Below are 26,216 nucleotides of genomic sequence, written 5' to 3' on the forward strand. Positions count from 1 at the left end.
CAATTTTTAGTGTGTGTGTTAGGCAGCAGGACAGATTAGGTAAGTAGCTGGCTGCCTGACACAAGCCATAGAATTTCATTCAGTAATTCCTGCATTCAACAGTCAGTATTGGCTATAGGCAGAGGGAGAGAAAGAAAGCTTGCCAAATAGCCATGTGCTCATCAGTGAACTCATGTCAGTAGGTTGTCAGAAGTAGCTGACCAGCATCAGGTGATCAGGAACTGTTCATTATAGGTAGGAGAGAAATCCCTATGTTGCTGAATACCCAAGGGCATCAAAATGCGCTCTGCTAATGTTGTAATGGTAAAGCTGTGCAGTCATGACAGCAATTGTGTGCTAGCAGCTCCCCCTGCTGCTGGTGTGGAATTCCCATGGTATCAACACTGCAGTTGATAACAGGAATAAACTATGTAAAAGCAAGAATTGGGCCACAACCCAGCACTTTTGTTGTTGTTGTAATCTTCACTGCACAGCGGCAAACCCATGTGATGGGGTGGGTCCTGTTAGCAGCTGCAACATGGAGATCTGTTATCCTGAGACTCCTGTGCCTACATACTAACACTAAATGTCTCTCATTTGTTGGCGGCATGCTCACTTTCCTTTCCTTTAAATATATTCCTTTTAATTTCATGTGACCTTCTTTAGCCTTGTATGTGCTGTCTTGATTGGCATTATTCGCTTTAAACAAGCCTTATGATATAGAATGAAAAGAGTGCCAATGAAGCAGGTGATCATCATCAGTGCTTTGTCACACACCACATCCATGTGCCTCTTACTCTATTAGTGTATTGCTATGGAGGAGCTGGAGATAGTTTTCTCCAGTGGTTGGTCAGTTTGAAAAATATTTTGCTGCTGGGGGTCGTTTTGCGCTCACCTTATTGGCACTCTTGGCTGCAGGTAACATGCATCCTATTGCAGGGTGTTGACCAAAAATGGACTCTCATGTTAACCTATAGTGCCTTTAAAAAAAAAAAAGAAGCAATATATAAATGAATAGGTTGATCAGATGAGCCCTGAGGGGCAAAAGGAATTGAACTAGGAATACACCTATCCGCTATTTACGCTAGAGTGGTCCTAGCTATATTCTCCAGAGATGAATTGACACCCAGGGTGAAATCCTGTCCCTGTTAATTCAGTGGGAATTTTGCCACTGATTTCAGTGGAGCCAGGATTTCACTGCAAGTCTTTACAGTGGGCCTTTGTACACTGTTCCACTCAGGGCCGGCTCTAGGCACCAGCAAAACAAGCTGGTGCTTGGGGCGGCACATTTTTAGGGGCGGCATGGCCGGCGCCAGAATGCCGCCCCTAAAAATGTGCCCCGGCCGCCCTAGCTCACCTCCGCTGCTACTCCCGCGCCACGGCACGCGAATCAGCTGTTTTGCGCGCCGCGGCCGCTCGGGGTCTCCCCCTCCCTCCCAGGCTCTCAAACCTGGGAGGGAGGGGGAGATCCCGAGCGGCCGTTTCGCGCGGGCACCGCTTCTTCCCCTCCCTCCCTCCTAGGCTTGAGAGCCTGGGGGGAGGAGGCAGGGCTGGGGATTTGGGGAAGGGGCGGAGTTGAGGCGGGGCCGGGGGTGGGGTAATTAAAAAACGGCGGGGGGGGGGGGCGGCAAAAATCCTAGAGCCGGCCCTGGTTCCACTAGAGGACTCTAAGGGTTAGAGGGGATGTTCCTGACATCTTCACTTTTTAGTTAGTGGAAATGAGACTCTAAGGAGAAGAGATTAGGCTGCCTCTGGCTTTCCAGAACCTACCAAAGTGCAGAAAAATGATAAATACCCCAATTAACAAATTGGTGAGTGTCCTAATGCACGGAGCAGGCCTTTCTCATCTTCCTTATTTCCTAACCTATATGGATAGTATCTTGATTGAAAAATCTCTTTTGACATATGCCGTGTTAGTTCCATCTCTTCTCTTCTACTTAAATCAAAAGGAATTCAGTAATTTGTAACCGTTGACTCAAACAATTGCATATTTGCTTGGGTTTGTTAAGACTGAAGTAAAGTGTAGATTTTAGAAACTTCTTAGTAATTGTTAATTAACAAAAATAATACTAATCTAACCTATTGTAGGTATAGTACAGAGAACTGTACCCATAAAGACAGAGAACAATGGATTTTCTGTCTGATTTAGACATTTTAAAGAACTTACAAGTATCTTTCAAAGAGATGGGCCTTGCATTTGATTTAGCCAAAGGTTAGGCTTGGACGACTCCTGATCTTGTGAGCTAAGAAGTCCTATCCCTGGGGACCCTTTGCTAAGTGTGTACACTGCCCCCAGCTGCTGACAGTAATGACCAGCTGTATCCACTGATGACCTCTCTTAGGGTGCATGCAATTACTCAGAATGGCTATCTGTTACTAATATTGCTACAAATGACTAGTAGGATGGCTAATTGACTATTTCTATTCATTTTCTTTAGATAGGTGTAAATTATTCTTCCTTCCCTCTCCAGCCCTCCTTAGGTTGTGTTTCTCTTACTTCAGGATTCAGTGTCCCTGCTACACAAATGATGAGCAAGGACTCTGAACTGGAATCCCAGAACAGCATGTGTTGGGAAAACCTTATCCTTATTAGACAGAAGAAGAAAGTCTTACAGAACTCAATAGCATTGATATATGTTTAAAAGACTCATTTAAAAAAAAACAAAGGGAGGAAAATAAACCCTTTCAAGTTTATGGATTTTGATTATTTTAGTAATACAGCTTGTTTAGGAATAGTGCTAAAATCAGTAGCGCTGTAATATATCTTGAAACCATTTCGGTAAATGAAAGTCTTAATGTTTGGTGACTGAAGCTAGCTTACTTCTTTTCAATTATTGCCTGAAGTGTCCAGTTTATTTCTGCTGGTTTTTCTTCCCCACTTCACTTGTTAAATAAAACAATGGTAAGAAGTGAAATTTGGATGCTGTCACTTTAGTTTTGGTCCTCCATGGTTCATAACTTACCTGGGTTCTAACTGTGCTCCATGTCATTTGGTGGTGTTTATGGATGAATGAGTGCTTGCATACATCTGAGGTGAACTTTGCAACGAGATGTACAGAGAGTCAGTGCCTGGGCTCACATTAATAGGAGCCACATTGCTGCCTGTCTTCCAAAAATATACTCTTTTGTGGTCCATATTAGTTCTGGCTGGCCAATATTTTGTCATGTCTATTGAGATACAACATGGTATGATGCTTTGAAGTTCTGTTGAGAACTCATTGGTCCTGCGAGGTCTCATATTTCTACAGTGGGGATCATATTAAAATCATTTACAATGCTATAGTGTTTGACTTCATGTTCATACTCATGGTGTTCTCCATCTATGTAAAATGGGGCAGGATGGGGGGAGAAAAACCACAAATACTGTGGCAAATGTAACTCCTCTCAGTGGTAATTTTTTTTTTTAAAGAGGCATTCATTACAGCAGAAATGTAAACTGGGTGTGGAGTTCAGGGTCATTTCTCTCACTTTTTCAACCCACCTAAAGTGAGAGGCCTCCAGAGTTAACGACTGTAGTCGCATTTTTTCTCCAGCAGTGCAGGCTACCTCGCTGTGACTGAGGTGTATTCTTCTTCTTCCTATGCTACAAGAAGTATAGAGGGAGAGAATAGCATTGGGAAAGGTGGATAGATACAGATCAAGGAGTGGCATTTTTATCATTATGAAATTAGCTGCAGAAGGAAAAACTTGCTGAAAGGCAAATGTATTCCTGGTCTAAATTGGGAAATTTAGCCCAGATTTGAGCTCCTGGGGCTGGGTGCAAGAAAAGCAGGATTGAGTCCCAAGTGAGCAAGTGCCAAGTGCTTCCATGCATGACACTGAGCATCCTCTACCTCAGTGAACGTCAGTGGGAGTTTATGGCACTTATCTAATGGAATTGAGCCTTTAGTAAAGGAACCACTGAAGAGCCTGTGTAGCCCTAAGGAGGGCAGTAGCCCATAAACATTTTGGAATGGGGCAGTCCATCTGCATTGGCTCTCCTGTTCAAGTGGTTCCTTAGTAACTGCTTGTTGCAATCAGTTTTAGTGGCGATTACAGATACTGTAGTTGGAATAAATTGTAGGGCATGAAAATAATTGATCCATACTGCAGGGTCATGATGTTAATAATAAAAATGCAGACTACTCAGATAGTGAAATTCTGATGCAGACTAGCTGGGCAAAGAAACCTTTGTGCCAAGAGGACAGATGGCTAAGCAGAATGTCTTCAAGATGTTAATGACCAAGTGAAGGTGAGTATATGTGGATCCTGTTGGCCAACTGAAGCTTTGTTATATCTGGAATCAGTAGATGAAGACACTCTCAGTAGATACACCCACGCACTCCTTTGATTCAGGTTTCAGAGTAGCAGTCGTGTTAGTCTGTATCCGCAAAAAGAACAGAAGTACTCTATTCTATTTCCCTATGTTAAGTATCCTTACACCTTCTTGTCAACTGTCTGAAATGGGCCATCTTGATTATCACTACAAAAGTTTTTTTTTCCCTCCTGCTGCTAATAGCTCATCTTAATTAATTAGCCTCTTAGAGTTGGTATGGCAACTTCCACCTTTTCATGTTCTCTGTATGTGTATATATATCTTTTTACTATATGTTCCATTCTATGCATCTGATGAAGTGGGCTGTAGCCCACGAAAGCTTATGCTCAAATACATTTGTTAGTCTAAAGTGCCACAAGCACTCCTGTTCCTTTGATTCGAGCATTCCTAATCTTCAGCTTTCTGCACAGGAGGATCACTCCAGATCAAGATCATGATAGTAACTTCCATATGGTCCAGGAGGCCATCATTGCTGTCTTCAACACTTAGGGATTCAAGTGAAATCCAAACTTATACTCGTAGGTTTTTGATGATTCCAGTCTTGGAATCCTGCTGGAAAGGCTTTGTCGAGAAGGAAGGTTTTGCAGTAGTATTAGGAGGCTTGATTTAGTAATAGTTATAAAGCACTCTGGGATCCCATTATGGAAGTCCTTCTAAAAAAACAAAATATTTTTTTACTTTACTACATTTAAAGAGGCAATGTTGGATTAAAAATCCTATTATATTAAAAAACCAAGCTTTCTTACTTGTATTTATAATCTCTTAGACTATTAAAACTGATAATTTAAAAAATAAAATTTGATCATTATAAATGCTGTTTGTTTTTCTCCGTGTCACTCAGCTCAGACAGTAATAGATTAGTCAGGTTAGCCTTTTGTTTTCAGTCATTTTCTCTTGCCGGCTGTCATTCAGCAGCACAATGCTGCAATGTTTAGGTCTCCGATACTGCTGGGAAATGTTTAAATCACCTGGGATATATAGAAAAAGAATAAATTAATGGAACTATTTCTTCTGAGCTTTAGGATTTGTAAAACCTTCCAAAGCATCAATTGTGGGCCTACATTAACTTGATGGTGTCTCCTTCTTTTGAATTAATAGATCTAGCTAGCTTAAAAATATCAGAGGTGGGTGAATCTAATAAGTTACATTTTAAGGATTTTAATCATGCTTGCATGTGGTACAGTTTGCTTCATAGCATAAGAATTGTTCAGAAATTTCAAGCACAGAAACAACAAGCCAGAACAAGCTTCTGATTTTTTTTTTCTATTGAGAGTTAATGATGTGGCAAAAACATGACTAGATAACATTTATTTCTTTACATGCAGCAACACCTGATTCCTTCTGAGAAGAGTGATTAATATAGAGCCCTATGCCGAAAGGGAAATAAACCAGAAGCCCTCATCTGTAATCTGTGCTGCACTCAAATAGGTTTCTATAGCTCCAGGCGTGCTACGGCTGCTTGTGGTATCGCAGCTTTTCTGCAAAGGATTTACTTGGGTTTTTTTCGTTGTAAACCACTTCTTTCAGAGGCTTAAATGTGGGATAAACATTTCTTCTGCACTGAAAATTGGAATATAAACACCCTGCCTAGATATGGGAGCTTTGTGCTTTCCAACAAAATGCATTTTTTTCTAAATGGCGTCTTGGGATCTAGTTTAGTTTTAACCTTTTTGGCATTTTCATAATATCCATGAAATGAAAATGTGCAGATTAGTTACCCTGAGCCCCAATTGTGATTCCCACTTTGAGGGAAGATGGGAAAGCTTTAAAATGAACCTACATTTTTGTTCTCCGAAATGACTTGGGGTGTGTGTGTGTGTGTGTGTGTGTGTGTACAGCTGATGGGTGTTAAATTATAGCTGCTCCATTCAGGTGAGCTGGGCAGGGAGGCCTTTTGTTGGACCTATGAAGGAGGCAGTCAGACTGCAGATGCTTGCAGTTCCTGAGTGCAAGGAGAGGAGACTGGCTGCACTGCTCTCTCCAAAGGAGCGGGGTGTGTGAGTGAGATGGATCCTGGCTCCTTTGTCCACCAGGAAGAACATAGTAGCACCCAGAAGGGAAAACCCTGTGATGAAAGCATCTTTTACTATAGTTTTTGGCAAGTGTTAGTGCTGAGCATCTTTGGCGGCATCCAGCCGTACCCACATCCATGTGCTTCGCCCAACACGTACGTCTCTCTCCAAGAATCACAAATTTGGCCAAAAGATTTCATAGCAGTCTTTTCATTCTTTGCTCTCAAGGCAACTGTCTGTTGGGTCAGGACTGACTGCTGCTAAAAGTGGTGGTAGTTTTTTATTTGGAGTTTGTGTGTGTGTGTGTGTGTGTGTGGCGGGGGAATCTTTGTGCACGTTGATTGTATCGGTAGTGGTCTCAGTACAGTTTAGTCCACTGCCTAATATGGAGTTGTCTTGTCAAAGGAATTTGCCCAATGGAAACTCTTTGTCTGAGATACAGGATGCGTGTGTGTATATCTAGATTTTAAGCACCAAGTAGGGGGATCAGTACATTGGAGATGTAGCTGACTCCAGAACTGATGACATGGTTGCCTGTCTGAATGGGCTTTTCCCTCAGGAATAAGTCATCTTGGCTGTTGAGTGTTGTTCTGTTTAAAGAACTTACTTTTAACAAAGCAATTTCAGTAAAGACTCCATCCAAGTTAGTTCTCAGAAGATTTAACTTTTCTGGTTCCTTCTCCTCTTGGTTCTCAAGGGTGAAACAGAACATTTCAAATAACCAAAAGGAACACAGCTCTTCTGAAGAGAGGCTGAGGAAGGCCCAGCAATGCAAACCAAAGTCACAACCATTTCCACCCTCCCCTCTGTCCTTTGAGCTTGTGTTTAACTTTTTATCCAACACAACACAACACAACTTTCTTTCTTACCATTTTTGCACTAAATGGAGTAGTGAGAAGCTAGTGTAATTTTTTCTTTGGACATATTGTTGCATTTATGGTACAGTCAGTGCTAGTAAATTCCAATCATTTGTAAAGCCCATTTTTATTGGGATTATACAAAGCTTTCAGACTGAATGCTCCTTGAGTGGGTTTGGCAACCAGGATAGAGCCTCTCACTCCTTGAAAACAGAACAGGATTTACTCTGTGTACCAGTAGCTGAAATCCTGTGCTGTTGCACAGGTGGAAGTTGTAAATCATGTAAAGTTCGTAAAGCCCAAAAAAGCTGAGACCTTAAAAATTGCACGGTAACAGACCACAAATCCCTGTGATGGTTGAACCTGGTTATATTCTAAACAAAAAGAGCTCTCAGCCACGTGTGTAGCTGTTTCCATCGCTTCACACTGACTGTGCAGACAGACTAGGCTTCATAGTGATGGTTTCTGGAGTCTTATATAGATATAGGAATGGAAAAACGTATTCTTCCACCACCTGGGTTTGCTTCTGTCCATAATGAGGCTTTGGAACAGCGCTTCTGTGGGAGCATTGGGGGATGAGGCTTTGAATGTTTCAGCAACAGCCTCAGACTTTCTGCTTATTACAAGGCAATGATGGCAAAACTGTAGCCCATTTGCTTGCTGGAAGCTTAAGCACAGAAGCATTCCAAGCATCTCAGAATACCCAGACTGGGTTGCAGCCATTGTTTACTAAACCTCTCCCTGGCCGTTAAATTATTTTTTATTTTCCTTGCTACCTGCCGTTGTAAAACTTGGTCACTAACTTTTTCTTTGCTGAATCATATTTTCTCCATAACCACACTAGAAATAGCTGTTTGGCTAACCTCATTTGCTGTGTGTTAATCTGCAGCAAGTTGCCATGCCATGGGCAATGTGTATGTGTCCCATTATTATCGCTTGCTGAATAATGGGACACATACATTATCCCATTATTTTAAACATAGCTGGAACTTGCTGGCTGCAAAAGAAGTTGGAGATTGTCCACTTCTCTGTTCAATGATTTTACCTCATTTATATCTATTTTAATGTCTTTGCTGAGCAGCAAGCTCTCAATGTCCTAGGTGTACAAATAAGGGAAGCTTCCCATAGCTGTGTGATTCCCAGAATTTGAGGTAGGAGAAGGAAGCCGTTTGCATCGCTTGTCTCTTCCTCCTGGGCATGTTCACTATTGTCTTCCAGAAGAACGAGACTCTGGGTTGGGTAGACAACGGGAGCAGCCACTTATGTAGTCAGCAGCTGTTCCCCCCCCCCCCACCCTCCCACCCACACAGCTATGGACTCTACTGTCAGACCTCTTTTATAGAGCAGGGGAATGTTGGCCTGAGTTACTCACTCTTTTTTTTCCTTTTCCTCCTTGTGCCAAAGGATCTTTCACTTCTACCTGGGGCGTTAGCAGAGGCAAGTAAAAGGAATCCTGGTCTAATGCCTCTTCTGAAGAACTGGCTCACTAAATTAAATTCTCTCTCTGAGTCTGAGAGGAAAATTGCTCCGCATTTAAATAGTCTGCACATAGAGGGGAAAGTGTCATGGAGTGGGCATGGATTTCTACTAGTAGTTTAGTGTGGTGTCAGCTTGTTGGATGTAATAAAGGAAGCATGTCTGGTTGTGTACATATGGGCTGCTTTGCCAGTGCCACAAGAGATGAAGGGCCAAGTTTGGGGTGAGCCTAACTTCTAGCCATGTCGGTGTACCCCTAATGGACTTCCTTGACCTCTGGCACTCTGACTGCTCTGGCCAGTCCCGTTTTTTTAGGCATGATGCAACTATTAACCTTAAGGCTGGAGCTATATATGCAGGGCACAGGGCTTCCTAATGAGTCCAAGACTTCGCAGTTCACTCCATCAGGAATTAGGAATGGCTTCAGATCTGGCCACGTTTTTGGGCCACGACATTGACAGCAGCTCTTGTAACCTGTTAACAGTTCTAAGACAGCTTAAAAATCCCTTAGGTCAGTTCCACAGCCCCGTCTTGCCCATGAGGGGTTGAAAAGAGGAAACTTGACTGACGTAAATCTCCATGTAGATGCCTGACGGTGGAAGGTGGTCAGGTACCAGGGTGATGAGCTTGGTACAAGGACGCGAATAAGATAGAATAAAAAGCAGCATCTTAAACTTGCACCTGCTGACTAACATAAACTTACGTCCCCTTACATGTCACCTCTGAATTTGACCCATTCTGTAGGTGACACTAGTACCACAGTGTGAGAATTACATTAAAGGGTGAGGTGAGAGGGATAGCAGGGAAAAGGAACTAAAAATAGGGTGTTCCCTGCTTTAACGTGAACCTCTTATGCTTCCTTTGTCTGGTAGCTTATAAGTTAAACCAGTGTAACATCCCTTATGACCATTCACTGATGTATAATTTACATAATCTTCCACCTCATCTCCCAGGCCCCGATTCAGGATGGTGCTGAAGGTGGTCCCTATTTAGGACAGCACTTAAGCATGTGCTTTTCTGAATTGGGGCCTGGAATTGGCTCAAGTACTGTAATGTAGAGTTTTTCCTTAATTTCTAATATCAAGCAATGTATTTCTTTGAGTATCTGAATTCTGTTACTACTCATCATTTACTAAAGTAACCCTTTGTCCTTTTCTTTTTTCCAGGAAAAGAGGGATAGAAGTCATACAGGTGAGTAAAGATTATTTTAACTTTTCTGTATAAAAAGCAAAACGCTTCTTCTCTCACTTTACAAAGAAAACTACTAAATCTCTGGCAGATTTCACCAACAATTGGTCTTCATTTTTTCCCATTCCGTCAATCTTTTTCTTGTTTCATTCCCTTATTATTCAGACATTCGCTCTGGGAAAAGCAAGTCTGATGCTGCTAAGTGTATATGATGGATCCCATCCAATCTTGTGGCCAATGATTAGGCTTTTCTTTTCTGTATCAACTAGTACGAGTCAATAACACTGGTTATGATTAGGTGGTGTAATCTGTGTTTATTGCATTTAAATACAATAAGGCTTAAAAGAAAGAAGAGCTGCCTGCGTGTAAGAAACTTCTAAAGAAGTTAGTCCATTATACAAAGAATATTCTTGCAACCCAATGAACAGGAAGGAGACAAAACTATCGCTTAATTTGGTATTGGCGCATCTACTGATGGTCTTGAGGGGTGGCTGGATTCTCTTCCTGTTTGCTAAGTCTGAATGGCTATATTTCCACTGTGCTATAGGTAAAAGTGGTGTGAAAACAGTTGGGGTTCTGTCATCTGAGCTGAAATAAATTTTATGTGCTCGATACAGACAATTCACACTTCCGTGTATATATTTATTTCATAATAATCACGTTCAGTTCTTAGCTCAAGAAGCTGTTTACCCTATTTGCTACTATTGTTTTTAAATGAGGAAAGAGTTACACACCAAACTTCTATTGAGACAATAACTAGTTGAGATATTTTTAAATTTTAACATACTGTCCTTTGCTAACTCTAGTGATGGTCCAACATAAGCTGACAAAACCACTTCCAAAGTCCTTCATAAAGGGAAGAGAAGACTGAAAGTACGCCTCTCAGGAGCACAGTTTGATTAAAAAAATTTTTTTGTGGCCATGTCTGTGATCCCACCCACTTCAAGCACTGATTAAAGGGACATCGCGAGAGAAATGATTTTTCGAGCTTACAAACAGAAGTTGGTACAGTAAAAGATATATTACCTCCCCCACCTTGTCTCTTACATTAGTATCTGACGCTTTTGTTGTGCCAGGGTAACCCCTTAGAGCACGGTAACTGAAAAAGATCAGAATACAGGCTTTGTTCCCAGTTTATCTCGTGCATTCTACAGTACTTTGTATCATCGTCACTCTTTTGTTGCTGGTCAGTTGCACTCTTGCCCTGCACTAAAGTGAGGACCTTGCTCGCGTGCTCCTCAGGTGCTGGAAGAGGGAGTTCACCAGTAACCGCAGCACAGTTGACACTGTGTACACCACAAAAGAGGGATGGGGTGTGAGTTGAGGTTGTTTGGTGTTGCCCTTGTTTCTGCCTGAAAGATCTTTCTAAACATCAACAGGGGTGCAGAAAAAATCCTTGCAGACATAAAAAAATTCTTTTTTAAAAATCAGATCATGCTATTTAAAGACTCCTCTCTCAGGAAAAGATACATTTAAAAAAGAAAAAGTCAGTTTGACCACATTAAATGTGGGAGTGTCCCTTTAAGGTGTACGAGAATATCCTCGTGAAGATCAGCTGCTTGACAGCATTACAAGAAAAGAAAGAATCTGCCTTAATGTCCAGCTGTATTTATCCTTACTCCCCTAGCGTGTTACAGTCACAAGCTCTTCCTCCTTCCCTTTGTCAGCTACTGCCAGGAGCTGAATAGTGCATTGTTCATTGTTTGCTGTTTGTTTAGAATCTCCAGATCTATGCCTTTGAGATGCTGGTAATATTTATCAGTTTTACATGCTAGAGAAGATAAGCATTAGCCTGCATCTTATGATGATGATCATTATTATAACATTAATAATAATTGCTGACAGTGGGCCTGGGTATATTTCATTGGGTTTCTAAATATGCTGCACTGTTTACTAAAGTGATGAGACAGCCATATGAGAAGAACTCAGCACAGCACCTAATGGCTGAGAAGAGGGGAAGATCCTTTTTACTTCCCTGGGTTAAGCTCCTGTGCTTATATTCTGATGATTGGGTGAGTCTCCATTATAGCAGGGCTCATAAGCAGAGTCCAGTTATTGAATGGAGGACTCTGTAATTAAGTGTGGTTTAACGTCTGTTCACCAACTAGACACAAACCAAGTGGAAAAGACCTTTTTTACACAGAGAAAGTTTGGAAACGTTTGGCAAGAACTTGGTGAGGACTCAGTGAAAAGATACAATGCTGTGAGGTTTGATTCCATAAAGGTACAGGCTGCCCTGGGATCTTGACTTTGAGAGATCTGCCCCTAACAGCTATACCTAGAGAACAGGTGGGTAACGGGTAACCTTTACTTGAGCATAGCTGTTGAAAGACAATTATTTCCTCCCCCCCCCCAGCAGCAAGGGAGGAACATGCTTCCATGGTTGCACTGTTGAAGTTTCATGAGATCTGAGGCGTACCTTCCTGTAATGGTCCTCACTCGGGATTTTACACCCATCACAGTTCCTCTGCAGTGTTGAGTATTTTCTTCCTTCTCTTAGTAAAGAATTTACCCCATAGCTCAGGGTGTCCTGATAAATCTTACTGCTGACAGCACTTTAGATGCCACCTCCCTGCTACCAAACCAAACCAAGCTATTCTGCACATGGCCCCCCCAAAATGCAAACTTTCTTTGCATAGAAATGTAACCAGAAATCTGTATATTCTTTTCATACCAGACCGCCTGAAAACCTCCATTACCCACATGATGTGCTTCCTCAGCTGTGTTCGTAGATGCGGAATGATAGTTTTGGTATTTGATCTGCTGGACAACATTTATTTGGCAGTAGTGTTGTTTTCTTGTGTTAAGCAGCAGGACTTCTTTGCTTTCCAGGAACAGCTCCTATTGTGAGCTGTCCCAGAACAAGCCACCTCATATTCTTGACAATAAACAAACAACTTGACGCACACAAATACACAGACTCTTGCATCTATATTCCTGTTTGCACAAGATCAGAAATTTTGCCACTGATTTCTGAATACATTTAGTGTGTGTGTGTGTGTGTGTGTGTGTGTGTGTGTACAGTCTACCAGGATAGCCAAAGAGTCAGTCACAGGAATGTGCTGCTAACCTGTTGGATTCAACAGGATGGCTAGTCTGCAGTAGTGTACTAAACAGGCATGTGGTGATTTGTGTGAACAAACACCAAATCTTTGTCTCATTTCCTAAAATGTTGCCCAGGGTGGGGGAAGATCCATGGATCTTCCTAATAAAAGAAAGGAAATTTTCAGGTAAGTGCAGATATGTTTTCCTATTTCTCTTCTCTGTGAGAAGATAAGGTGACCCTTTTCCTTTCACTAGTGCTAATGAAAGCCCCAACCTCATTTTCCTTAGTTAATTTTTACCTGTATATTGGTGGTGAGCTACTCTTGGATGACAGTTACAGACTTTGCTACTGGATTTGATGTTAAGGCCAGACTATGTTTCTGATTTTTGTCTGAGACTTCAGGCTGTAGGTGTAGCATTGTAGAGTTCCAAGTTCTTGGACAGTCAGCAAGCAAACATATCTGTGACAATGAACTGGTGCAGGGCAAGGAACGTGAATGGTAGGTTAAATAAGCATCCTCTTCCACCCACTGGTAAAACATTACTTTTGTACCAGGCATTTATAAAACTATGAACTATTGGAACTCATTTACAAAACTTTTCTTAAACATTACATGAATATATTGTCTCATACTATAGAATTAGAATTTATAATCCCTATTCCATAATGAGATAGCTTTGAGCTATAATGTATCTTAATTAAAACTATCTTTAGATAGGTTTTTCCCTCAAAAAGCATTTTATCAAAGTAATCCGATTTAAATTAAAAAAATCCTTTTTTTTTTTTTTTTTTTTTTTTTTAAATCATTGATTTTTATCCACCCTGGCGTCCAATTTAAGTTGCCTGTATTAGTTTTACTAGTAACCTGGCCTCTTGCTCCCATCAGCTTGGCTGCCTGGCCTGAGGTGGTGAGGGGTAACAATACCTTGCATTGCAAAACCTCTCTAAGATTTGAGATATGCACATTTTTATAAAGGGGAATCCTCACAAGGACATCTGAGGATGGCTTACATTTATTTTTGTTTCAAGTTATGCAAATCAGTATTAATTAGCTGCAGCCCTTAGGCCCCTGACAAATTGCCTGGTTAGCTTTTGTGTTGCAAAGTTTGGGGCACTTCAAAGCTCACTTAAGTAACTACCTCACCCAACCTTTCCTGGAGACATAATTCATATTTTTCTATTTTTAAAATGAAGATTTATAAGTATTTTTTTGGTGCCTAATTAACATTAGCACGCTTTGTCTTGGTAAGACATTGAAGTTGCTTGGCTACAAAACTGGGATTAGTCATTGAATTCCAAGCTCTGATTTTTTTTTTTTTTTTTTTTTTAAGTAAAGTAACCATGGGACCTGGAAGATAAAATGTTTTTTAATGTGGAACAGCTGATTGTAGTAGTCGGAATGGTCTAGGTTGCTGCTTTGTTTTTCCTTTCCCTCACAACTCTCTGGGAATTCAGATATTTCAAATCTCTTATTTTTGAGTGGAAAACTATTCTTTAAACAGTTGGCTTTGCTGAAATCTGTGAAAGAGAACTGAGGTTTTTATCTTGAATCAAAGTAAAATACTGATGACAACAGTTTCCACTAATTGTTGCCAGGGAACAGTTGTTTTCTTGAAATGTTGAGAGGTTTATTTTCACATGAAGTATTAAATGGAATAAATTAGGAACGGCAAAATATAACCAAGAGGAAGGGTGCTTATAAAATACATATCCAATAACATATACAGAAAGATGGGACTGGAGAGCTTCCAAAGCAAGCAGAGTGGCCGAGATGTTGGAGTTGGCTCGCTGGAAGAATAACGTTTATTTTCATTTGCGTGCCAGCATCTCAATAAAGTGCACATTCTCCTGGGTATGGCATTCAACTCTGACCTCAGTGCGTCTTTTAGAAAAGCTAGTACAAAGCCCTCAAAATCCCTCTGACTTTTGCAGGTAACTTACAGATGTTTTGACGTGGGATTAGAAGTTACAGGTGTTCAATTTAACATTAAAAGAGATTCTGGTAACTTCTTAAGGTTACATTTTGATTTACTGTATAAAATAGTTATGGTGCGGGAGTGTCTTCTAAAATTAAAGTACTGTATGGAATTTTTTTAAAAAAATCCACAACTCTATCCCTAAGAAATAAGAATTAAAAAAAAAAATCCTAAACAAAACTCTAGCTCTTTTTTTTTTAGGAGTAAGGCAATGTGATGGTCTCCTTCAGCTGGTTATATCGCTAACTGCAAAGCACTATTTGCTGAGGTGGTAGGAATTGCAAATTACAGTACATGCATGGAGAGAGAAAGAGAGGAAGGTTTGGACTTGATGGGACATTATATCCTGCAAATTGGAGTTAGAAGCAAAATCAAACATATTTGTTTCTGCTCCATTCAGAACACCTGCAGAAATACATATTTGTAGGAAAAAATAAATAGAAAAAAGATAAAATACTTCACACTGTAGCGATTAAGAAGACAAGTTAAATGTATATTTTAAAAAATAAATCATTCCAAGATATTGACCTTTTAAAATTGCAGCTACATCTGCTGCATTTTATCTTAAGGGTATGAATTACTGTATAGTTAGGTGCTTTTGAAAATTTTACCTGTCTTCTTCAAGCCTGCAAAATCTACCTAATCACCTAAATTACTTAAATTCTATTGACTTTCAGTGAGGTTTTGGCTCCTAAATGATTTTTGAAAATAGGTTTTAGGCACTTTTAAAAATCTTGCCAAAATTCAGTAACCTGTAACCGTATGTAATGAGGTGCATTTAGATTTTATCTTCTGCTACTTTGACACATGGAGACTTGAATGCTTAGCCCCAGCACATCAATTTGAGATTCTGAGGAGTGGCCGTGTGGCCTAATGGATGGGGCACAGGTCTGAGAGTCAGAAAACCTGGGATAAAATCCTGGCCCCATTAAAATCAATGGCAAAACTCCCTTTGACTTTAATAGAGCCAAGATTTCAGCCCCGGCTTTGCTACTGACTTGCTGTGGCCTTGGGCAAGTTACTTAACCTCTGTGCCTCGGATTCCCCATCTGTAAAATGAAGTTAGCATTACATGATTAAGGTTATGTAAGCATAATGCTTTGGGATCCTTGGCTGCAAAGTGCTATGGAAATGTACCAGAGGCACCTAGGGCAATTGGATTTGGTGGCTTTTAAGTTTTTGCACAAATGGCTGTTGACCATCTTTGACTGCATGAGACGTCTGAAATGGTTTTGCCTTTCTGGGTGTGGACATCATGACTAGGAGCCAGAGAAAATCGCAATTTCATCAATTTCAGTGATACAATTTTTCCAACAGCGGGGAGGTGGTAGCGGGCATCCACATGTGCCAGTCTTGTGTTTTGGTGAACGAGCTTGGCGGTTGGGAACTGAGCAGGAGAAAGGAAGAGTAGGAGGAAAAAGTCTGCAGCCCCGGGAGTAAATTGCAGCAGTTTGGGGCTGGGGAGGACTCAGCGGCTGGTTTTGTGCAAAGGAATGCAGCAGTGACCTTTCGTTGACTGCATTCTGTGCACGTGCCATGAAAACTGCCACTTTACCCGTGACACTGCCTCATTTAAAAAAATAAATAAAAATCCAAGATTTTTCTCAGGGCCCTAATCATGATAGGGTCTCAAGGCAGAGCAAATGAAGTGAGCCTGAGGACTTGTAACTCAGGAAATGCTTTGTGCCTTTTTTTTTTTTTTTTTTAGTTTTGTAATCTGTGGTTTGCAGTGAAGCATACATGCAACTGTTGCAGTGTATTTGTGTGTGTAGTTGTGAGCCCAGAACTCCCTATTTTAACCCTTATTCTTGCATTTGGAAAGGTGGGGACATAAACTTGTCACAGGTACTAGACTAACTGCACCTCTGACTCCTCTGAGCACTGCCCCCTCAAGCCTTTGTCACCTGCCTCAGGGTGGAATCATGCAGTTCTCCCACTCTCAGGCCAGGCTTTGAGTTGCAGGTGTTCTGGTGCTCACCCGGATTATCTCAGCAGGTCTGATTTAGGCTCAGACCTTGCTCTTCTGATCCCTTTGGAAGCAATGACAGTGGAACCCAATGACCAGACAGCCTTTTTAGAGCAATATTATTTATTTAGAACAAAAACATTATGGAGAAAAGAGATCTTAAAAACAATAAAACAGATTATACTCGTGTCTTCTAGTTTATCAGGTGTCTGTCCATTTTCTACATGAGGACCCTCGTAGGTGTAAGCATATTATGGACCTTCCAAGACTGGTAGGGTTTGGGTGACAATCTCTGCCTTTAACTCACAAACCAGTTCTCTTTCCAGCATCAGGGAGAACGTCCTTCAAAAGCTGCTTAGTCCTTTTGATCACCCCACTGTCTTTTAAGTGTATGCCGGGATGTTCTTATCTGGTGAACCAATGTGTTACTTTCCTGTTTGTTCTTGCAAAAGCCCCCTGTTAATTTAGATAATGCAGTCATTCATATGGGAAATTCTAATAACCTCCATAGTTATGTTACTTCACTGACCAAGTCAGTTGCAGCGTTCATACCAGTATTACATATCAGTAGTCTTAAATTATTACTGAGCAGCTCCTTATCTGTCATAAAAATGACTTGCAAATTAATGAACTGGACTTCACCTACTTTTTTTAAGGGCTTGATTCTGTTGTGACTTCCCTATGGTCATGATTCAGAAAAAGGCTTAAAGCATGTGGTTAAACTGACCCCGTGTGTAGGAAAATACTCTCTCCCACTTGTTTAACTTCAGTGGAACCTAAGTACATGCGTAAGTGCTGTCTTGAATACAGATGCTTTCCTGAATCTGATTCTATGTGCCTCTCTGATTGAAGAAAACATGAAGTGGCTGCAGACTGGAGCCCTAAATCAGAATAGCTAAACATGAATGCTTTTTTTCCTACACAGGGCATTGTATTTTTAATAAGGCAACTTTTTCCAGTAGGAGAAGTAGTCGTCCAATTTAATTCTGCATTTTAGGTGGAGAGTTTGTGTCTGGGATTCCTGGCATTCTGTCTCTTTTTTGGCAAGGGCATAAATATCTTTTCACTGTATGTCTAAAGGTAGGCAGAACAGATAGGAAAAAAAATCACTTTCTCCATGTACTGTAGATGTTTTTCTTGCCTCTGGTTGCTATTTTGCAATATCTTTACTTTTATCAGGTCTAGCACATTGTTGGAAAATACTGTCTTTTTGTTAATATTTTTATTCATGATCATTATCCAGTGATCAGTTGGGTGTGCACATTTATTGCTTACAATAACTTCGCATCGTTGTCCAATAGCACAGCAGTTAATAATCTGGCATGGGAATTGCTGAGCATGGGTCCCAAACCTGGACAGTGCAGAGGTCCAGGGGAGTGAGGTGGGTCACAGTCGCTTGTACTTTATGACTAGATGGGAGGGGGATAGTGCCTAAAACTTTTATTTTGTAATGTGGAGTCATGGTGCGGAGAAGGTTGAGAACTGCTGGTGCACAGGATTTACTTTGACATTAGAGAGGGAGGATGGCACAGTGGTTAGAGTGCTAGCCTGGGATTTAGGAGACTTAAGTTCAGTTCCCTGCTCAACCACAAACTTCCTGTCTGATGTTAAACAAGTCACTTAGTCTCTCTGTGCCTAAGTTCCTCAACCCTAAAATAGAGATATTAACATGTAATGGTTGAGAGGCACCCAGATTCTGTGGTAATGGAGGCCCTATAATAAGTTTGTAAGACAGAGAATTCTACAAATCCTAAAGAGCCTTCTCTGACCTGGGATGCGGCATTATGTTTTATATTATACTGGCTACAGCTTGTACACACATCTCCTCTTAACTCTCCTTTGCTCTTTCATAAAGCTCTGCAGTTTTGCAGACCCTCAGTGCCCCCAGGATTCTTTGAAATCTGTTTCCTTTGATATTTGGGTGTTGCCTTTTTTGATGCCAGTCTTGATGCAGCATACAAATGTAGACTCATCCGAGGGTGACAATTTAAAAAGTGACACGTTATATTAAGGTTATGTTTATAAAGGGCTACTGTTACAAGCCTGTTATAGCCAGGAATAATGTGTTATAGACAGATATAAGCACATCAGAAGATGGTGTTCTAGTAGGGTTGCCAACCCTCCAGGATTGTCCTTGAGTCTTTAGGAATTTAAGATTAATTTTTAATTAAAGATTATGTCATGTGATGAAACCTCCAGGAATACATCCAACCAAACTTGGCAACCCTATATTCTAGATGGTTAATCATGGTTACAAATAACCTATTGAATACCAGTTGGATTCTCAAGGAAATCGAAACCATTGATTAATGTGCCCAGAATATTAAGTGTGACCAATAAATAAATAAATAAACCAGATGACAGGAATCAAGCTGGGTTGGAATGCCAGGAAGTGCAGCCAGGGGGGCATGAGTTAAACCGTCCGGAGCAGAGTGAATCCCAGCTGCACAGACAATTTCCTGTTCCTCTGCTAGGTTTATATGGAAGCTATGACCCAATCATGTTCCAGGACTGGAGTCCTCTGTTGGGGTTCAGCTTCTGCCAGGGCCGGCTCCAGCGTTTAAAAAAAAAAAAAAAAAAAAAAAAAAGCCGTGATCGGTGGCAGCTCTTCCACTGCCGCTTCATTCTGCGGCAGCAAGTCCTTCCCTCCGAGAGGGACTGAGGGACCCACCGCCAAAGAGCTGGACGAGCCGCCCCTCTCCGTTGGCCGGCCCTGGCTTCTGCCCTAGCCATTGTTAGCAGGTCCCTGGGCATCAGGTTGGCACTGACTAGCACCTAAGAGTCCCTTGGACTCTGGTTCAGGACCCGCATTCCTGATACACAATAACACATCCAGGATTCTGCCCCACTGAGCAGAGACTGCAAGTGCACACACAGCATGTGCGGTCCTTGCTGCCTTTATTAAATGAAGACCTATCATAGACTAAAATTCAGCTGTCATTTCAAGATCCAAGTTAATTTACCTTGTTCCCTTTGACAATGGTTACGTTTGCCATGCTGATGTTGCTCCAAGAAACTATCAGTTGCGTCACATACTCTAGTTATGTGACCAGTGTGGTAGCTAAATCAAAGAGGTTTTATATGTATTTCGTAACTTGTGTGCATGCGTATACCCACCTTGCATCAGTTGTCAGGGGGTGCTTTTTTGTTAGGCAAAAAGTTAGTCATGATGTATTTGTTAGTCCAGATGCTTTCCTTTTGTTTTTGCCAGTCTGTCCTGCCAAAGTGGAAACAAGTTATTTACAATGTTCTGACAGAATAAACTGAAGAGTGGATGGAAAAGATGCCATTGGGTCTGAGCTAATAGTGAAAGAGACCTAAATGTAAGGGAAACAACTACAGAAGAATTTTGGCTAACTTTCCAAATAAAGGAAACCCTTCTAATTTTGTTTTCATAGTACATTGTTGACTGAGGCCTAGAGTTTCCTGTAATCTTAGGCTCCAAATACATCTGAATATATTTACTTGTATCAAACCTTTACAAACACCCTTCCCCTAAACTCTTTAATCTTGGCAGTGTAGAGTTCCTGTGTTATAATAGTGCATTGACTCACTGATTGCAAAGATTCCTGTACAGGGTACGTGCAATGTATAGCTATCTTATGTTGATTGCTTATGCTTTATTCTTGTGTTTAGGGTTAGCTTAGTAATAAATGTTCTTTCCTTGTGCCCTAGAAGGGCTTGTCTTGTAATGTCCTTTCGCTTATGTTAACATCCTAAAAGTGGCTGAAAAAAGAACTGGAGCCATAAACGAGGAAAAAGTGCAACTTTTTTTAACCATAGGTAGAGCGCATGGAATGTAGAATGTGCTTGCTGATGCTTATTTCGTAATCCTGACATGATGATTTGCATGCTGTTCAAGCCCTTAATAACTGGGCTATCTGTGGATTGAGCTACCCAGCTCTTTCTCCTATATGGCTAGAAGAAGCAATTTTTTCCCCCCTCCCCACCTGATTTCCATCACACTCAGGCTATGGCTACACTTGCAGATGTAGACTGCCGGGAGTTAAACCAGCCCTCGGAGACAACAGCAGGGGAAAGCACTGCCGTGTGTTCACACTGTAAGCTGCAAGCACAGTGGCGTGGCTACATTTGCGGCACTTGCAGCGGTATTCGGAGCAGTGCATTATGGACAACTATCCCACGGAGCACCTCTTCCCATTCTGGCACTGAGGCTTGTGGGAAGGGAGCGGGGGTCACGGGGCATCCTGGTTCCTGTCCCAATGCCCCGCGATGCATCGCTTTGCATCCTAGCAATAACTGTGCTTCCATCCACATTTGGCACCATCTTTCAATGTTTTTTGTACTGCATGCTTTGTCTTCCCTTTCGGTCTGCGGGAAAGGATCCCGAACTGCTGAGGAATATGCTGATGAGTCTCGCCAGCACGTCATGAATTGCAGTCAAGTTACTCCTTAAGCTACAAAGTGACAGTGAGGAGTCCAACGATGATGTCTACACGCATAATGAATACGACACGAGATTGCTTGTGGCATTCACGGACGTGCTCACCACCGTGGAATGCCACTTTTGGGCTTGGGAAACAAGCACTGAGTGATGGGATCACATCGTCATGCAAGTCTGGGATGACAAGCAGTGGCTGCAGAACTTTCGGATGAGAAAAGCCACTTTCATGGGACTGTGTGAGGAGCTCGCCCCCACCCTGCGGCGCAAGGACATAAAATTGAGAGCTGCCCTGCCAGTGTAGAAGCACGTGGCGATTGCAGTCTGGAAGCTGGCTACTCCAGACAGCTACCGATTGGTTGCTAAACAGTTCGGAGTGGGCAAGTCGACCATTGGAATCATGTTGATGCAAGTGTGCAGGGCCATTAATCGCATCCTGCTCAGAAGAACCGTGACTCTGGGCAACGTGCGTGACATTGTGGATGGCTTTGCACAAATGGGTTTCCCAAACTGCGGAGAGGTGATAGATGGTAGGCATATTCCAATTCTGGCACCAGACCACCTAGCCTCTGAGTACATAAATCGGAAGGGGTATTTCTCGATGGTTTTCCAGATGATTGTGGATCACCGTGGGCGTTTCACAGACATTAACACAGGCTGGTCCAGAAAGGTGCATGACGCACGCATCTTTCGGAACACTGGCCTGTTCAGGAAGCTGCTGGTCTGGGAAGAAAGTCCCGACTTGAAGATCACCGTAGGGGAAGTCGAAATGCCCATTGTGATCCTTGGAGATCCCGCTTAACCTTTAATGCCATGGCTCATGAAACCATACACAGGGAGCCTTGACAGCAGCAAGGAGCGGTTCAACAACAGGCTGAGTCAGTGCAGAATGACTGTGTGTGCTTTTGGACGTTTAAAGGGCCGCTGGCACTGTCTGTATGGGAAGCTGGACCTGGCCGATGACAACATCACTATGGTTATAGCCACGTGCTGTACCCTCCATAACATTTGTGAAGGGAAGGGTGAAAGCTTCACTCAGGCATGGGCTGCTGAGGTTGAATGCCTGTAGGCTGAATTTGAACAGCCAGAGACCAGGGCTATTAGAGGGGCCCAGCATGGGGCTGGAAAGATTAGGGATGCCTTGAGGGAGCAATTCGATGCTGAAAGCCACTAGTAATGTTTGGTGCCCTGCACGGGAGTGACGTGCAGTGGTTCCAATGCTAGTAGGCATCTGTGTTTGCTACGTATGATGAGCTGACTAGCAGTGCCTGTTGTTTTCCTGGGCTACACTATCTTTTACTTAATGCAATAAAGAGTGTTTGCAAAGCCAAAAAAATCATTTATTGAAAAGAAACACAACTGCTGGGAGAAACACACATGGCATGACACATCTGTGCTGTGTGGGAGGAGGGAAGGGGGTGGGTGGGGAATGGAACAATCACAGATTTGCGTATGTCCTGTTATCATACTCAGCCTTCCTGTCTGGAGTGCCATGCAATGAGTGCTGCACTTCAGGCTGGCTAAAATACATGGTGATGGGGGTTGAGTGCAGAGGGTAAGGCCGTAGTTTGCAGGGCTGGGCGGTGAAGCTGAAGGTGTTGGAGGTAGCTGGTGGTGATAAGAAACCAGATGCAGGGGAAAGTGGGTTGGCGGTGACATGGGGGTGCAAGGGAAAGAGTTTTGGGACAAGGGCTGCGGGGGGGACGGGCATGGATCTGCTCTGTATGCAGTGCTATGAGTGCCTGCATCGAGTCCGCTTGGCGCTCCATAATGCTTAGGCGCCGCTCCGTGGTTTGTTGCTAGCAATCCGCCTTCTCCTGGCGGACCCTCCTTTCGGTCTCCAGCCACTCCTGTACTTTTTGATTTTCAGTAAGGGACTGCTGCATCACTTCGTGCAGAAGGTCCTCCTTGCTTCTTCGCTGCCGCTTCCTGAGTCTTTGCAGCCTTTCGGCCGTTGATAACAAGGACGGCTGGGATCTCAAGGTTGCATCTGTAAAGCCAAAATGCAACATTTAACAGAGGCAGCATTGTTAACGCTAGACAGAGCAATGATTTGGCCGAACTTGTAGACAAGCACAGTGCACGCAATAGCACAAACCGCCTGTCCCAAGGTGAGCGCACATAACCCACAAGACCCCCAAAATGGTGAGTAACCACAGGGGCAGGGGGGACTGATTGTCCTCTGGGGTCCTGTGCGTTGGGGAGAGCCAACAGCTGCAGGGGTCCCCGATACGCAACACTGTCCCCACATTTTCCAAAGGATGGGTTCTTCCTGGAAGATATCTCGCTGCTGAGGGTGACCTGGGAAGCAAGGGATCTTCTGCAACAATGCAGCTTCCACCGTGGCCCTTATGCGGCTTGCCTGTGTGCAGCAATGGTCCCCCTGACGGCACAGTGGCACGGATATGTTAGCCTTACTGGGACAAGGAGCACAGTAGCTTTGCCAAAGAACCTGCGCAAACAGATTGCCCAGTTTCTGCATGAGACCTTTGATGAGATCACTGAGGCCAATTACCGCGATGTGAGAGAGTACGTCAATGCCCTATTCCGCATCTAGGCATGCACACAGCCTTAACCATTCTTTCTGCATCCCCCCTCGCCCCAACAGCCTGCACCCAATGTGACGGGTTGGATCACAGAAACCCCCTTCGGAGCTGCCACCCAATGTACCAAGACTACCCCTGTTCCTGTTTTCCCTGCCAGCTCAGGACTCCAGCACCCTGTCTTGCTGAGCCAGACACTCCCGTCTGCTCCAACACAGACCCAGGGTCTGAATCACTTGCCCCAAAGCTGCAAGTTTACCTGAAAACAGCTCACAGAAGTGTGCTTGTCTTTAGCACTCAGATGCCCAACTCCCAATGGGGTCTAAACCCAAATAAATCCGTTTTATCCTGCATAAAGCTTATGCAGGGCAAACTCATAAATTGTTCACCCTCTATAACACTGATAGAGAGAGATGCACAGTTGTTTGCTCCCCCAGGTATTAATACATACTCTGAGTAAATTACTAAATAAAAAGTGATTTTATTAAACACAGAAAATAGGATTTAAGTGGTTCTAAGTAGTAACAGACAGAACAAAGTAAGTCACCAAGCAAAATAAAATAAAATGCGCAAATCTATGTCTAATCAAACTAAATACAGATAATCTCACCCTCAGAGATGCTTCAGTAAGTTTTTCTCAGACTGGACACCTTCCAGGCCTGGGCACAATTCTGTCCCCTGGTACAGCTCTTGTTCCAGCTCAGGTGATAGCTAGGGGATTCTTCATGATGGCTCCTCTCCTCCTCTGTTCTCTTCCACCCCTTTATATATCTTTTGCATAAGGCGGGAACCCTTTGTCCCTCTGGGTTTTCCCCCCCACACACTGGAAAAGCACCAGGTTAAAGATGGATTCCAGTTCAGGTGACATGATCACATGTCACTGCAAGACTTCATTGCCCACTTGCCAGCACACACATATACAGGAAGACTCACAGGTAAACACAGCCATCTGCGCATAATGGTCCTTGTTAATGGGAGTCATCAAGATTCCAAACCATCATTAATGGCCGACACTTTACATAATTACAATAGGCCCTCAGAGTTATATTTTATATTTCTAGTTTTAGATACAAGAGTGGTACATTTCTACAAATCGGATGATCATACTCAGTAGATTATAAGCTTTGTAATGATACCTTACAAGAGACCTTTTGCATGAAGCATATCCCAGTTACATTATATTCACTTATTACCATATTTTTCTAAAACTATCCCAGTTACATTATATTCACTTATTATCATGTTTTTATAAAACCATATAGACTGCACAACGTCACACCCCCCAACAACTCTCTTCTCAAAATAAAAAGCCGCTTACCAGGCGCCTCATCTGCTGTTTGTTCTTCTCCAAGTATCATCCGCTGTGACTGGCTACTTTCCTCCTGGCTTGAAAACAGCTCCTGGCTGCATGCATCTAGGGATGCCGTGCCGTCCTCTGGCTCTGGGCCCCCCTCCTCCTCAGCACCCTCGCTCCCGCTTTCCTTCTCCTGCCTTGTTGCACTCTGGGCTGCCACGGCCTCTGAAGTGTCCATGGTGCTCTTCGGAGTGGAGGTGGAGTCGCCCCCAAGTATCTCGTCCAGCTCTTTGTAGAACCGGCAGGTCGTGGGGGGCAGCACCGGAGTGGCGGTTTGCCTCCTGCGCTTTGTGGTAGGCGTTCCGCCGCTCCTTCACTTTAACCCTGCACTGCAATGTGTCCCGGTCATAGCCCCTTTCCATCATGGCCCTTGATATCTGGCCTTAGGTACCATAATTCCAATGGCTGGAGCACAGCTGGAACTGGACAGCTTCCTCCCCCCAAACACTGATGAGGTCCAGCACCTCGCCATTGCTCCATACTGGGGATCGTCTGGTGCGTGGAGGCATGGTGATCTGGAAAGATGCACTGAGAGCACTCCATGCCTAGCTGAGCAAACAGAAAGGGGACTTTCAAAATTCCCAGAGAATGTAAAGGGCGGGTCTGACGGTTGGTCACCTGAGGGCAGGGCAGTAGACTTCAAGGTGATGACCAGAGTGGCTAGAAGAGGCATTGTGGGATATTTCCTGGAGGCTGATCAGAGCACATTAATGGACCAGGGCGTCCATACTGGCACCGCGGTGCTCCAGCTGGGGCGCAGCAAGCACTATGCTTCTCGTGGAGGTGGATTACCAGGGGCGCTCCAGCCGCTGAGTCTGGGCGCTCTACGTGCCTTGCCAGTGTGGACCCCTCAGGAGTTTAGGGCACCCAGGGCTGAGTTAATGCACTCTAACTTGCAAGTGTAGCCTCAGTGTCTGCATTCTTTCAGATTGGAGTTCCTTTCTGAAGTCTAACTGTGCTGCTCTTGCATGGATCAGAGGGGCGGTTGCAGGGTACTTCCCCTTCACTTCTTCTCCCAGTGGTTGAGTTTGCTACTTCTCAGCATTTTCAGGTCCTGCGGGATTGGAAAAACCTCTTACCCAAGACTCAAATGTAGTCGTTG

The 26,216-nt window shown here is 43.1% G+C and overlaps 1 protein-coding gene across 7 annotated transcripts in view; it reads left to right on the top strand.

Annotated features, from left to right (window-relative positions):
- The window catches only part of ITPK1 (inositol-tetrakisphosphate 1-kinase), a 228,884-nt gene that overhangs the window by 44,564 nt on the left and 158,104 nt on the right, over window positions 1-26,216 (top strand). For all 7 annotated transcript variants that reach the window (XM_065403550.1, XM_065403554.1, XM_065403553.1 and 4 more), the window contains exon 2: window positions 9,806-9,830. In XM_065403550.1, the coding sequence (XP_065259622.1) occupies window positions 9,806-9,830 (25 nt within the window). The remainder of the gene's footprint in view (window positions 1-9,805; window positions 9,831-26,216) is intronic.

This window comes from Emys orbicularis, chromosome 4 (assembly GCF_028017835.1).
Source record: "Emys orbicularis isolate rEmyOrb1 chromosome 4, rEmyOrb1.hap1, whole genome shotgun sequence".
NCBI classification, from domain to species: Eukaryota; Metazoa; Chordata; order Testudines; family Emydidae; genus Emys; species Emys orbicularis.